Source organism: Bombus affinis, chromosome 16 (assembly GCF_024516045.1).
Source record: "Bombus affinis isolate iyBomAffi1 chromosome 16, iyBomAffi1.2, whole genome shotgun sequence".
NCBI classification, from domain to species: domain Eukaryota; kingdom Metazoa; phylum Arthropoda; class Insecta; order Hymenoptera; family Apidae; genus Bombus; species Bombus affinis.
In genome coordinates, this window is record NC_066359.1 from 5,288,218 (window position 1) to 5,301,480 (window position 13,263).

Sequence of the window (13,263 nt, forward strand, 5' to 3'; positions counted from 1 at the left end):
CGTCTTCGAGGGCGGTTTCTACGAGATGAAGCAGGTTATTTACCGACATTAACAACGATTCAAGGTGAACGTGGGTGATCCTTTTTTTACCCTTAGCCGTGCTTACTGGTATCATGAAAAGCGGATGTTATGCAATCACTCAGTATAATCTTATAATTTAAGAACAGTCTTAAGACTGAAATAATTAAACACACTTGTTCACTTATTAGATTCACTATTCAATATTGCATAATATTTAATTATTGAGTGAATAATTTATAAAAACACGATCTGCAATCTATGAAAGTGATCGTTGATCTCTTTTTTGTAAATATAGTTGATGATTACTTACCATAGAGGGTTAGGATTATTTTTCCCAACAATTTTGCAGATTCACTTAATTACAAATAGTTTATCAAAAATATTATCATTTATAAAAATGATTTATGATCCTCTTTTATAAATCTAGATGGTAATTATATAGTTACCAAAAAAAATTAGGATTATTTTTCCCGCTAATTAAAGTTTTATGAAAGCATTAGATAACTGTAAAAAACAAAAGATTCAATTTCATTATAAATGAATTTAATAAAATAAAGACAGTGATAAACATACTTATAAAAAGTGACAGAAAAAATTGATCTTCCTAAAATAAATAAATATTCTGTTTGTAAATATTCTGTATTGAAATTTTGCTTTTTTCATGAAGGGGTTGAAATATTATCCCGCGTATTTAAAGGATAGCCAGAGGGCGTAGGAAGAGGGATGTTTACGGAGGAAGGAAACTTGTGAAGTGAAACGACCGCGAACGCTATGAAAAAACGTTGTTTCTCCACGTCTACGGTAAACGACAAGGAACAACTTCCTTTATAAATTGTTTACACTTCCTCAAAGAGTCATAAATAGACAACCATCACTCGTTTAGAAAGTTGCGAGATGTTTGGTTGAATTTCATAGACCTAACCTAAAATGTTGACACTTATTCGCCGCATAATCAAGAGATCGAAGAAAATAAGAATTGTCCGCTTCGAATTAGAAACTTAGATTTCTCAACATTGTCATAGCACATATATCGTATGATTAAGCATATTACGTTTCATCATACTAGTCAGCCCAAGTAATTAGAATACTATCGGTTACCATATTCTCGTTTATGTAAGCGTTTGGCATCGTGTTTTTAATATAAATAAAACGGCAAAGAAAAAGAGAGAAAAATTGACAAAAAATGTTATAACAACGTAATAATATGATTCGTACATTTATATACTTGCTTGAAGTAAGTGTATTTGAAAATTTGTAATGAATAATAAGGTTCGATCTTTTTTAATTGTAGGAACAGCATAGTTTGGAGTTAGACCGCCTTACAGAAGAGAACGAAGCTCTTCGTGCAAGACTCAGAGACGTTGCACATTCTCCCTTGTCAGATTCAGAGAAGCAACAGTTACTTCTGGATGCCTCAAGATTACACAATTCTGCACCAGCATCAATAGCAATCCCCCAAGATGAAGGATCCACACCTATCACCATATCCCAAGATAGTGCTCAGTGTACCACCCCAGATTGGGACAAGCATTCTTCTAGTTCTGTATCAGAGGTTTCTGTCGCATGTTTGCAAGATAGAATTCTGCAAATGGAAGAAACGCATTATTCAACAAATGAAGAGTTACAGGCAACAATACAAGAATTAAGCGATCTACAAGTATGTGCAATTAGCAGCTAAAAACTTTATAGAACAACGTAAGATAGTAATTATAATATTCCTCTTATTTATAGGCACAGCTTACAGAACTACAAGCTGACAATGAGAGATTAACAGAAGAGAAAGATGTGCTGTTGGAATCACTCTGTAGACAAACAGAGAAACTCGAAGACTCCCGTACCAAGGTTGACACGTTACAAGGTCTATTGTTAAGGGAGGAGCAACCACAGGAATCTTCCAAAGGGTATAATACAGAACGGGAACAGAAATTAGTAGACCTTTTAAAAGTAAATACACTTACCTTTAAACCATCAAATTATAACAGTTGTATCAAATTAACTAATTAAATTAACTAATTATAGAGTGCACAAGAAGAACGAGAATCATTGCTGCAGAAACAAGAGGAACTAACATCTGAAGTGAAGAGCCTTCGAGCAGCTGCAGAGGTCAGTGCTGCGGAAACAGAGCGATTAACAAAATGTGTACACCTTTTGGAATCCTCGGCGGAGACGGCGAGTATCGAACGGAAGCAACTGGACATGGAACTAGCAGAAGCTAGGCAAGAGGGTGCAAATCGGAATATAGAAATCAGTAGGTTAGCCACGCTCTTGGAAAATGCTCGAGCGAAAATCGAGGAATTAGAACAATCGAGGCAAGTGGAAAACAAAAGCGAGGCAGATGAACTTTTGGATGCTGCTAGAAGAGAGAAAGACACTTTGGAAACGCAAGCGGCTGCCCTGCAAGAGCAGTTGGCACGTTCGCATTGCGATCATGACCGTCTTAGGGATCAATACTCACAGCTTCAAGAAGAATACAAAGTATGCTCACTATGGCGGAAAAAATTAACATATAGAGCTGCAACATATGCAGCATTTTAATGAGAATACTTTTATTTATAACTTTATAAAAAGAATTCTTGTGAGATTATTACACCATTTCATGATATAGATGTAATGGTAGGAAAAATTTATTCTCACAATCACTTTCTTTTTATAAGATTTCAAAGTCTTCTGTATCCTTTTTTAGGGGAATCATATATGTTTTTATATACCAGTCATATATGTTTCTTTATCTTTTACACCGGGATTATTTATATTCAATATTAAATAAAATACGTATTCTCGTTTAAATGCCGCATTCTGTATAAGGGCAAGGAATTAATTAAATATTTTATAGGTTGCGCGTAATAATGCCAAGTCAGCAATAGATGACCTGGAATACAGGTTGAACCAGTTGAAGGACGAAAGATTATCCGTGAGTGCAGAACTACAACTCGTGAGAGATTCTCTTGCGGAGTTGCAGGCACAATGTCAAAGGCACCTGGAAGATAAAAGAGAGTTAAAGGCCGCATTGAACGAGGCTCAAAGAACGGAACGCGAAGCTCAAACGCGTCAGTACGAATTAGAGCGAGCGTTGTCTGAAGAACGTAAGTTGAGGCAAGAACAGGCTACCGAGTGGGAACAGTTTCAAACGGACCTCCTGATGACCGTTCGCGTGGCGAACGATTTTAAAACGGAGGCTCAGAGTGAGCTGGAGCGAGTTATGATGGAGAATAAAGCACAGAGGGATAAACTGAGAGCATTAGAAGCTCAGCTCGATAAACTGAATAAAGGTAAGTAAACTACCTTTGGAATCTCTTATTTTAGATACATTTTGCTGTTATCAAACACGGAAAGAGAACAATCATATTTAATGTAACATTGATTATGATGATATAATAGGGAGACAAAGTTCAATCAGTGTATTAGGGCAGATGATTGATATTTAATGTTAGATACTTTTACAAGATACTTTCTAACGAACGATCACGGAACAGAAGTATAGTGATTAATACAATGCATGTTATCTTTTTTTTTTCAATTTCATTCGGATGTCAGGCAGCACTGCAGTTCCTCAATTTAAGAGTTTCGGTAGCACTACTGGAAATTCTCGCAAGCCGACTAACAATATCTTAAAACGCGGTCGTACCATTATAAAGAGGCGGCATGAGTGCAGAAAGGGCGGTTTAAAACCCAATCTTTTTAAAAAAACGTCTGAATTGGATCCAAATGAAAAAGAGGATTTGCAAATTGAAGACTTGAAAGAGATAAATTCAGTAATTCATCAGGAAGATATTGAATTCGACGATAGTAGCGAAATTTTATATTCCAAGGATCCTATTAAACTAAATGACAAATTAATTTCTGGAGAAGAAATTGAGATTTGTCCTTCCTTCGAATCAAAAGATAATTTACTGGAGCTTGTTGATGATTTTGAAAAACAACCTTTGATAGAATTAGATTCCAATAACGAGGCATTAAATATCGAGGCTTCTAACTTTAAAAGAACAAAATCAAAGAAGTTTCTCAAGACTTCTGAAGATTATCAAAAGCTTCATGTATCAAGTATATCAGCTTCAGAGGAAAATGAAATTGCAAAATCATCCTTATTGAAGAACATAAAGGGCATTCAAAATGCCGGGACAGATTCGTACGGTATTCAAATTTCTAATAGTCGATTTTTCGTTCCTAAAAATTACGTGTATTCCGGATTGGAAAATGCAATGGATGATTTAAAATTTGAGGTAGATCCGGAAATGAGGAAAGTGTTGCAAGAAAGCACTCAAACAAGCAATGACTCGATAAATACAGATAATTCTGAAGTAACTAGCACCCAAGAATCTCAACACACAAACGAGCCTAATATGAAAGATATATTTTTGTCCGATACAGGGGATAAAGAAAATTCTTTACTTTCGCAGCTCGGAACTTCGAAATTTAACGAATCGGAGGAAGAGTCTAAGAGCGATTTCTCTTCAAACAAAAAGCCCAGGTTATTTCTGAAGAAAAACGAATCCAGATCTGGCAGTGAAATTGTGGACTCTCTTTTAGACAGTACTCGCAAGCAAGATATCTTCAATTCTACTTTAGAAAATCGAACCTTTTCTACATCGCTAGACAATCTAAATTTACGAACATACTCTGCTGATCATTTGGACAATAGTAATATCAGGAAGATAAGACAAAAGGAAGATTTGATTCCTCTTAATGGTTACATTAACAAAAGTGCCATACGTTACAGAGACACCAATGATTTAATATCTGTAAGACCAAAAAGTTTTTCATTTGAACCTTACTTACCCCAAAAATCAGAAGATTTGGTTCTTGCAAATATTAAAAAAAGGAAAGATAAAGAAAGAGAAGAATATAGTACATATTCTATTCTTTCTTCATTGGAAAATTTACCTAGATCTGCTTTAGATCCTCCATTGGCACCATTCTCCTCTCGACTCGCACCAAAAGAACATCTAATATCGTTTTCAAAAGAAACTACCAAAGCATTAGATTCTACTTCAACACAAAAGACTACTAGTGGAGCTTTGGGGTTCAACAATGAATTAAGGGAGATTGGGAAGAATCTAACTCTTTGCGAAGCAAATAGATTGAAACGCATGAAATTCTTAAACATGAACTTGTCTCAATCTGAACCAAGTATAGAGTCTCAGACAAATAGTTTGGTAATTACGGATGAAAAGAAGATACAAAATGAGAGCTTAAGCTCAACCTCGGAATTAAAAATAGGTCAGAATAGTAGCGATTCAATGTTCAAGGATAAATCTCTGATAGGGAGGACTTCGTCTTTAAGAGAGAAGTTTGAGACGATCATAGAGGATGTGGAACTGAGACCAGGCCGACAAATAGGTACAATACGCGACCGTAAGTCGCAAAAAAGTAGTGTGGAAACGTGATTGCTTGTATTTGCAGAGTTCAAACCCTCGTTGTCTGTCCTGGATTTTTATTCTAGCAAACAGATGTGTTTAAACACTTGTAATACACCCTTTCTTGTTGCTAGTCTCAAATGTACTTTTTCTAGCCCCCCCCCCCCAATCTCTCACCTTTCACTATTGTTTGGATTAATCAATATATCTCTAATTTATGTTCTCTAGTTTTTTTGTCTGTGAAATTTTGCTTTTATGTTTTTCGTCCCTCATCAAACTATTTATGTATCATTCAACACAAAGTAAATGTAAATATACTTGTGGCCTTAGAACTACAAGTCGAAAAAAGTGATTGAAGTTTTTTCTAGATATTTCTTTCTTGTCATTCTTGTGCTTTCCTATTACATGTAAACATAGCGCTTATTGCTTTTTTTTTTTTTGTTACGCGATTTTGCTTCAAGTACAATTGTAGTACAGTTTTTCTCTGATCTTTCAGCTAACCAGAAAGTGATTCAACAACCGCAACAAAGGCCAGCAAGCACACCGACGGAAACTCAACACTGTGTGTTGACAAGCGTTCAACAGGAGATTGCCGCGCGTCGGAAGGCTAATATTTCTCGTCAGGATTCAAGGCTATCTGTGAAATGTTTAATAGAAAGTATTGAGAATGCTACAAAACAAGCAAAAGCAGGTATGAAACACATAATAGATGAATTTTTCTATACCACCCAATATATCTCCATATGACTCTAATATAATAATTTGTACATAGGCCCTGGAAGTCGTAGTAGTTCTACGTCCTCCCTTAATTCCATTGGAACTAATGATATAATGACATTGAAAGCCCCACTTCGTGATCAGCAGCAGATCAATAATTTAATCTGCACGACGAACTCAACAAATAATAATAAAACCCAAACCGCAATCACTAGAAAACCTCTGTCAGGTAATTTTCTTTTTAAACATTATGTTATCACTATGCTAAGTAACGACATGTAATTTATTTTCAAATGTTATTTTCAAAAGTTTTGAAACAAGATTATTCATAAAATCCTCTGATTCATACACTGTTGCTTTCTAAAGCCAATGTTCTGCAAAAGCATTTAAATGTTATAGAACTTTTCAATGATTAATACAGAAACAAAGTCAACAGTGCCTGTAGTGTTGAGTCCTGGCGAACTGCTAGATTCTGCTACACTGAACGCGAAGGCAATCGACTTTGTACGTCGCAACAGCGTGACGGACTTATCAGAGCGCAAAGATCCTCTCTGTGGATTAATAAAAAACGGAGGCTCGAAACGAAACGCATTGCTCAAATGGTGCCAGAACAAGACTATGGGTTACCGGAATATTGATATCACGAATTTTAGTAGTTCGTGGAATGACGGTTTGGCTCTTTGCGCCATCCTCCATTCCTATCTTCCACACAAGGTACCATATGATACGTTGACACCAGTGGAAAAGAGAAGAAACTTTTCTATTGCTTTCTCCGCTGCGGAAAGCGTTGGGATATCTACTACGTTGGTAAGTTATAAATCGTGTGATTGTTATGTACACTACTATCCATAAGTAGTTGGATACCTGGTGGGTATTTTTGTTATATTTCCAAAATTATGATTAGGTTGCGAGTATATTTAAATAGAAAATTTAAGTAGAAAATTAATTTAACTATTAAGTACTATAACAGATATACTTTCTATATGTTAAATATATATTTTTTCACACCATATGCATTCTATGCATTTTTGCACTTTCAAATTACCCATAAATACATAAAAATTAACACTCTGGTTATGGGTGGTAGTGTACCTTTTAATAAAAAGACTTTAATAAGAAGTTACGTAATTCATAGAACATAGGGGAAATGTGTCAATTGGAGCGACCTGACTGGCAACAAGTTATGACATACGTGACCAGTATTTACAAGCATTTCGAAACCTAATTTTCGGTTCGGTGTCTCCTGTCATCAAGACGGTTCCTCCTCTCATTGAGAATTCACCGTTGGACCGAGTACGAATCAAGAACAAGATCATCTAGTCATCTAAAAAACAAATTTTCTATAGGGACAAAAATCTTTCCAAGAACTTTTTTCTTTTTTGGATTTCCAAGGATCGCTGGATTATAGCACTGCCTACGCCTAATGCCTGTGTATGATCGCGAGAGTGTGGATTTCAATGGGACATATAAATCTGACACCAAATGGAATTGCTTTTTACTATGAGACTGAATGTTTTTAATATACATGCATATATTATATATATATGTTAAGAACCGGAGACAAAGAAATAGAGGCAGGGATTTATAAAGAAAAACAGGAAGTAACTAGAGAGAGACGTGCTTCTGTAAAAGAGAGAAAAAAATGAATATAGAAAAATGCAAGCTTTATCGAGTCTTCTTGTGCGTGAATATGTATCATATATATGTTTCAGTGCCTCCATTGCAAAGCCAATACATTAATTCCATTACATGCAAGAGGGTTTTTTTCTACCTATCATAAGTCTTGCATTTTTTTGTAGCTGACACAAGTGTCGAGGTAAATATTTCCGTTCCTCTCATACTGTGAGTATTTTTCTACTTGTATTATTTTTCGAGAAACTTTTGTAAAGTTTTAAGAACGAATGTACAGAATGAAGCGCCTTAATTTAAAAAAGAGAAAACCTAATTTATTGTATTAGTCACGTTTTTTAGTATATATATATATATTATAATATTATACGAAAGCCGAGCAGCAAATTTATTAGAGAGACGAGAAAGCATCGTTTAAGTTCTACTTTCTGAGTATAGTAAAGAACGAACGAAAATATTCATGAAGATTAAGTTCTCTGTGATATAGCGAAATAGCCCCGAAACAGAGATAGAAACGTTATCGTTATTGCTCTTATTATTATCATTATTATTATTACTATTATTATTACACTACTACTACTATTACTACTACTACTACTACTGCTGCTACTGCTACTATTAATACTATTGCTATTATTAATATCATCCTCATCGTCATTGTTGTACCATTGTAGACAATATGCTGTCTGACATAAAACAATAAACTTGCCTAATGACTATTTAAAAATTGGGAGTTATATCTTATTGTATAACAGGAAGTTGGTAAATATACAAATTAAGAAAAAAGTCTTTTTAATAAATCGATGATATTTACAAGTTTTGTGTATAATATTGAGATATAAGTTTTGTCCGTGATAATTGCAGCGCTGCTAAGCTGTAGATGTCGCTGATGGGGTACTGCTGTTTTTCTTCCACTTTTGATATGTAGAAGAAAAATCGGACTCTGGTCGCCGGGATTCGAACCCGAGTCCCGAACGTTCGCAACCTAAGGCGCTAACCACTGCGCTGTCATCGTCCGACACTAGTTAGTGTCGAGGTATTTGCTATTGAGTGCCGCCACAGTATTTACAAGTTTCGCGTCAGAAGAAATTAGTCTTCAATCGTTTGTTGTTTCATACTGGTGTATATAGTCGACTTCCTACTACAACGTTATTTCTATTTTATGTTTAATTTGTCCGGACTTTTATCACGATTCACTTACGTCCATTTTGTCCTGATCTTTTTCTCCGGAATAATACTCATTATTTGGTTCAACTATCTTATCAGTATCCTGTGTATTTTGCCTGGAGTCAGGGTCAGGTTCTGGTTGCCTTTCTTCCTCTGGAGGCAACGCATCGCATGGAACATCCTGCATTTGGACGCTTGGAGAGTGTTGAATCATTTTCAAGTTATCATAAACGTGTCTCGTAATAGCCTCCAAATACTGTTTGCTATTCGCATTGTCTTGTCTGGTTACAACATCAGGATGCAATGTAAAGTCTGGTGCGAAATATTCCAGGTATTCTGTGTAGGGTAGCTCATTACTGATTTGTTCATCGACGAGCAAAGAGGTTTCGTAGGTCCAGCAACGCGCGACATTACGCAATGTATATCCTCCTCCTCCAACAGTAAGTAATGGCACATTTAGGTCTCTCACGAATTTCACACATTCTCCATGACCTTTTGTGCTCAAACTGAAACAGCCAAGACGATCATTTGCGAGCGAATCTGCTCCACATTGTAGGACTATAGCAGTTGGTTGGAAGAACTCCATTACATGAGATATAACAGGCTTAAATACTTGAACATAAGATGTATCATCAATGCCCTCTTTCAAGGGTACATTAACAGAATAATATCGTCCACTTTCTGCTCCGATTTCATACATATCTCCAGTACCAGGAAAGAAGTAGTTTCCATACTTGTGGAAAGATACTGTCATCACTCTATCCGTGAGATAAAATGCTTCTTGTACTCCATCCCCATGGTGGACATCTATATCTATATAAAGTACTCTAGCATGGTATTTCAACAATTCTAAGATTGCTATTACGATATCATTAATGTAACAGAAACCAGAAGCTTCAAATTTCTTTGCATGGTGCAGCCCTCCACTCCAATTAATAGCAATGTCACAGCAATTATTATTCAGTTTTGTAGCACCTTCTAGAGAAGCACCCGTGTACATGGAGCAGAAATCAAATAATCCTTCAAAAACAGGACAGTCATCACCTACGTTAAAGTGACTTAGATATTTGGTGTATCCTTGCAAGTTTTGTGGGGTCACTCTTTGTAAAAATTCAACATACTCGTCTGAATGAAAGCGACACATATCATGGGTGCTTGCACGATATGGACGATAGATCTGCATCTTCTTGTGCAAACCATAATTTAATACCAAACTGTGGATTACAGCAAGTCTGTGAGGCTTCATTGGATGTCCGGGACCATAATGGAAATTTCCTACATCTGGATTGTAGAAATATGATACCTTTTTGTTGTAACTCATTTTGAGGTTAGTTCTTTGGGATAGGTTATCAAAATATACGAGTGTATATTTATATAATATAAAGAAATATTTTTCCTTCGTTAAACTACATTTACAACATCGTCATGAATAACAAAATAATTAAAATTCTTCAATATCTTTTGTATATGTAATAATTAGCCCTTATTTTTAGAATGTCAGAATGTAACGCTATAAGAATCAAATAACACACAAGTATCTTGTCAGTCAAAAGATCCATCGATTAGAGTAGAACAAGAAGAATTTTACATTCAACTTCCATTGAACAATGAACCACAAATAAACAAATAAAACTAAAAATTATAACATTAGCACTTGTAACGCATGCACAAATATAGTCAATTTTCCACGCATCGCTCTGACAGTTTTTTTGTTGCCATTTACAAGCATTTTAATTCTAACTAATTTCCCCTAGATTTTGATCACGTGGTTTTATTTATCTTCGCCAAATGCTAATTCATTAGACGTGATGATATTTAAAAAATCACAACAAACATATACTTTTGTAATACCTTTCCCATCTTTTTAAAATATACTACTTCATATAATACTTACAGTAAAACGAATATTGTTGGAATTTACCAATGTTTTTCCTAAAAAACATATTATTATTTTATTATTACTTATTGTTAGTTATTTATTTTTTCTATGATACTCGTAATTTTAAGTTCAGTTAAGCTAAGTGCTTTCATAAATATAATTTAAAAAATGTAATGTAGGCAGAAAATTATTTTACTTACTAAATATTATAGAGTACTGTATTTGGATATTTTATAATTTTTGCATTTCACATGCATTTTGTGCGTTGTGACAAATTACTATTTCTTATAAATGTACAAAAATCCGCAGTGTAATAGTGATAACCTAAAATATAATAAAGAATGTACATACATACTTATATATATTATTATATATTTTTTTTTATTAGGATGAAAAATCGATACTCTTGCAGAGAATCAAGTGGCATACTTTTCAAATTTGATCACCTGTGAATCGAAATTTCATTGCAGTGTACAATGACTAGATCGCTGATGTTTATGCATTTTTGGGAAATTTAAAATCTCAAAAATTTACAAAATGCATATAATACATAAAAGTATCTAAAGTAGAATAGTTATTTTAATATTTAATAGATGAAACAAATTTCTATTTAGAATTTATTTCTTTAGTCATACTCTATTTCTTTATGTAATACTCTATAAACATCCGCATCCTAATAATGACAATTTACAAGTTGATTCTAAAGACGATGGAGAAATAGGCCAATTTCCATTAATTTTCAGGATGTTTTGAAATGGATGCTGTACCAAATTGATTTGATAGGCCGCAGCCATTCTTGTTTTCGAGACGTTGGCGGTTGGCAACGACGCTTCCAACGTATTCCAAGGGATGAATCGAATACTGCAGGTTTTTTTATTATTTATCCACATAGTGTTAATTAACATTTAAAAAGTAGTCGTTTCTATGCGTTAGAAACCGTAATTGACTGGCCAAGTAATAACAGTTTAGAAAGTATGCGGCCGGATTCACGTAGCGTTTCGTTCACGTTTCACCGGGAAGTTCTGAATGTCAAAAATTCACCGGAGATCACAAAAAAACTGAGACGGCGCCTCCAGGATCGTTTCGAGAAGGAAAAGCCCGGAGATTCTTGTAAGGAGAAAATGTCAAAAGATAAGCAAACAGGTGACCGTAGCTGGAACAATTTAAGTCTTGGAAATATGTCAGCGGATTCTAGACGTGCTTTGCGAAGCGGAGCCGAAAAGTTATCAAAAACTATATCTTCTGTACGTACAACTTTTGGAACTATTTCACAGGTGAGATAAATTCCCAAGAAAAAAGTAATAGTAATAATTAAGTTATAGATGTTCGTGCATATTTATGTTTTGACATATATATATATATATATATATATATAAAACAATGGAATTTAAATATAGGAATGTTTAATCTCTCTGTCTACTGCAATAAATACTTTATTTTAGATATTTTGTATGGTTTTGTATATTATGTTCATTGTATATATTTTATTATATTTTAATTGTCTGTGAAATTTATTTTTGTTAAATAAACACTAATAATATAGTCAGGGGAAATGTCCAAAAAGTCAAAGTAAAATTCATTATCATTACTTTTGATTTCAAACCATAATTCATATCATGATTTTCTTTTTGGCATTTTAAAGTATTCCTTATTAAATATCTTCAAAGCTTATTAGCTCACTATGGTATACAATCAGAATGATTTGTTGCTTTGATGTTTGAGAATAAACATGCAACTGCAAACTATTCATAATGCAGAAACATTCACAGTATAATAATAATAATCAAATAAAAGAATAGCAATATTGTATTCAATAACAATATGATTAAATTCTCTAAATCAATATTATTTTATTTATTACATAGAAGTTTAAGAGTTCCACACGTAGACGTCAAAGACTGGAGGAGCAACAATCTCCAAATAGCATTTGTAAAATGCAAACTCCCCAGACACGTTCTCGCCAGCTCCTTGGTAGAACACCAACAAAGCTTTATAGTCCTTTTGGCATAGAATCTCCAAGACATGCGTGGAACAAAGAGAACAATGAAACACCGGTGCATACTCCTCCAGGAATGAATACACGATATATCCAATGTAGGCCATTCCGTTTCACCAGAGCTAAAGGATTCTCTATGTTGAGATAAAATCTCCTTCTTTAGTTATTCTTTTCTTAAATGTTACTTGAATGATCTCTTTAATTCCCAGCAATGTATTCAGGATTGTGTGCCTTGTGCAACGTACAAGAATGAATTATTTATTCAATTTTAATTAAGCTAGTGATCTACTTTGACATATTTGTATCTCTCTAACATGTTATCTATGATATCAAACTGCTTTACATGTACATGTAATGTATAATCTATTTATACTTTTTTATACATATTTATATTGATAATTATTATTACTGCAATATCGAATAAAGAAGAAGCATAAGGAACTCTTTAAGTCAAACGTATTAAGCAATTAATCTAAACAAGATATTTAACTTTTCAGTTA

At 34.2% G+C, this 13,263-nt stretch overlaps 3 protein-coding genes across 22 annotated transcripts in view; 2 read left to right on the plus strand and 1 right to left on the minus strand.

Annotated features, from left to right (window-relative positions):
• The window catches only part of LOC126925724 (cytospin-A), a 28,291-nt gene extending 19,843 nt beyond the window's left edge, over positions 1–8,448 (plus strand). For 7 of the 11 annotated variants that reach the window (XM_050741569.1, XM_050741568.1, XM_050741561.1 and 4 more), the window contains 9 exons: positions 1,313–1,678; positions 1,753–1,965; positions 2,041–2,496; positions 2,855–3,290; positions 3,556–5,373; positions 5,872–6,066; positions 6,148–6,321; positions 6,514–6,899; positions 7,228–8,448. In XM_050741569.1, coding sequence (XP_050597526.1) covers positions 1,313–1,678; positions 1,753–1,965; positions 2,041–2,496; positions 2,855–3,290; positions 3,556–5,373; positions 5,872–6,066; positions 6,148–6,321; positions 6,514–6,899; positions 7,228–7,317 — 4,134 coding nt within the window. In that variant the 3' untranslated portion in view covers positions 7,318–8,448. Of the gene's footprint in view, positions 1–673; positions 823–1,312; positions 1,679–1,752; positions 1,966–2,040; positions 2,497–2,854; positions 3,291–3,555; positions 5,374–5,871; positions 6,067–6,147; positions 6,322–6,491; positions 6,900–7,227 lie in introns of those variants that run through there. The other 4 variants (XM_050741562.1, XM_050741566.1, XM_050741572.1 and 1 more) reach the window with 3 other exon arrangements.
• A 48-nt stretch (positions 8,449–8,496) lies between these two features.
• LOC126925770 (histone deacetylase 3) lies at positions 8,497–11,091 on the minus strand. 3 transcript variants are annotated; one of them, XM_050741719.1, is made up of 3 exons: positions 10,968–11,091; positions 8,923–10,820; positions 8,497–8,862 (listed from the first exon to the last, which is right to left on the minus strand). In XM_050741719.1, the coding sequence occupies exons 2-3, from the start codon at positions 10,207–10,209 to the stop codon at positions 8,860–8,862; spliced, it is 1,290 nt and encodes a 429-aa protein (XP_050597676.1). In that variant the 5' UTR covers positions 10,210–10,820; positions 10,968–11,091; the 3' UTR covers positions 8,497–8,859. The 3 variants fall into 3 exon arrangements, with proteins under 3 accessions (XP_050597676.1, XP_050597675.1, XP_050597677.1); XM_050741718.1 differs by having other exon boundaries at positions 8,497–10,820; XM_050741720.1 differs by lacking the exon at positions 10,968–11,091 and having other exon boundaries at positions 8,497–9,932; positions 10,010–10,159.
• Positions 10,857–13,212, plus strand: LOC126925809 (uncharacterized). Of its 8 annotated transcripts, none has more exons than XM_050741808.1 (4): positions 10,857–10,937; positions 11,511–11,634; positions 11,732–12,041; positions 12,633–13,212. In XM_050741808.1, exons 3-4 carry the CDS (start codon positions 11,742–11,744, stop codon positions 12,909–12,911), a joined length of 579 nt encoding a protein of 192 aa, XP_050597765.1. In that variant the 5' UTR covers positions 10,857–10,937; positions 11,511–11,634; positions 11,732–11,741; the 3' UTR covers positions 12,912–13,212. The 8 variants fall into 8 exon arrangements, with proteins under 8 accessions (XP_050597765.1, XP_050597763.1, XP_050597759.1 ...); XM_050741806.1 differs by having other exon boundaries at positions 10,858–10,937; positions 11,684–12,041; XM_050741805.1 differs by lacking the exon at positions 10,857–10,937 and adding an exon at positions 10,963–11,323.
• Positions 13,213–13,263: the final 51 nt, after the last annotated feature.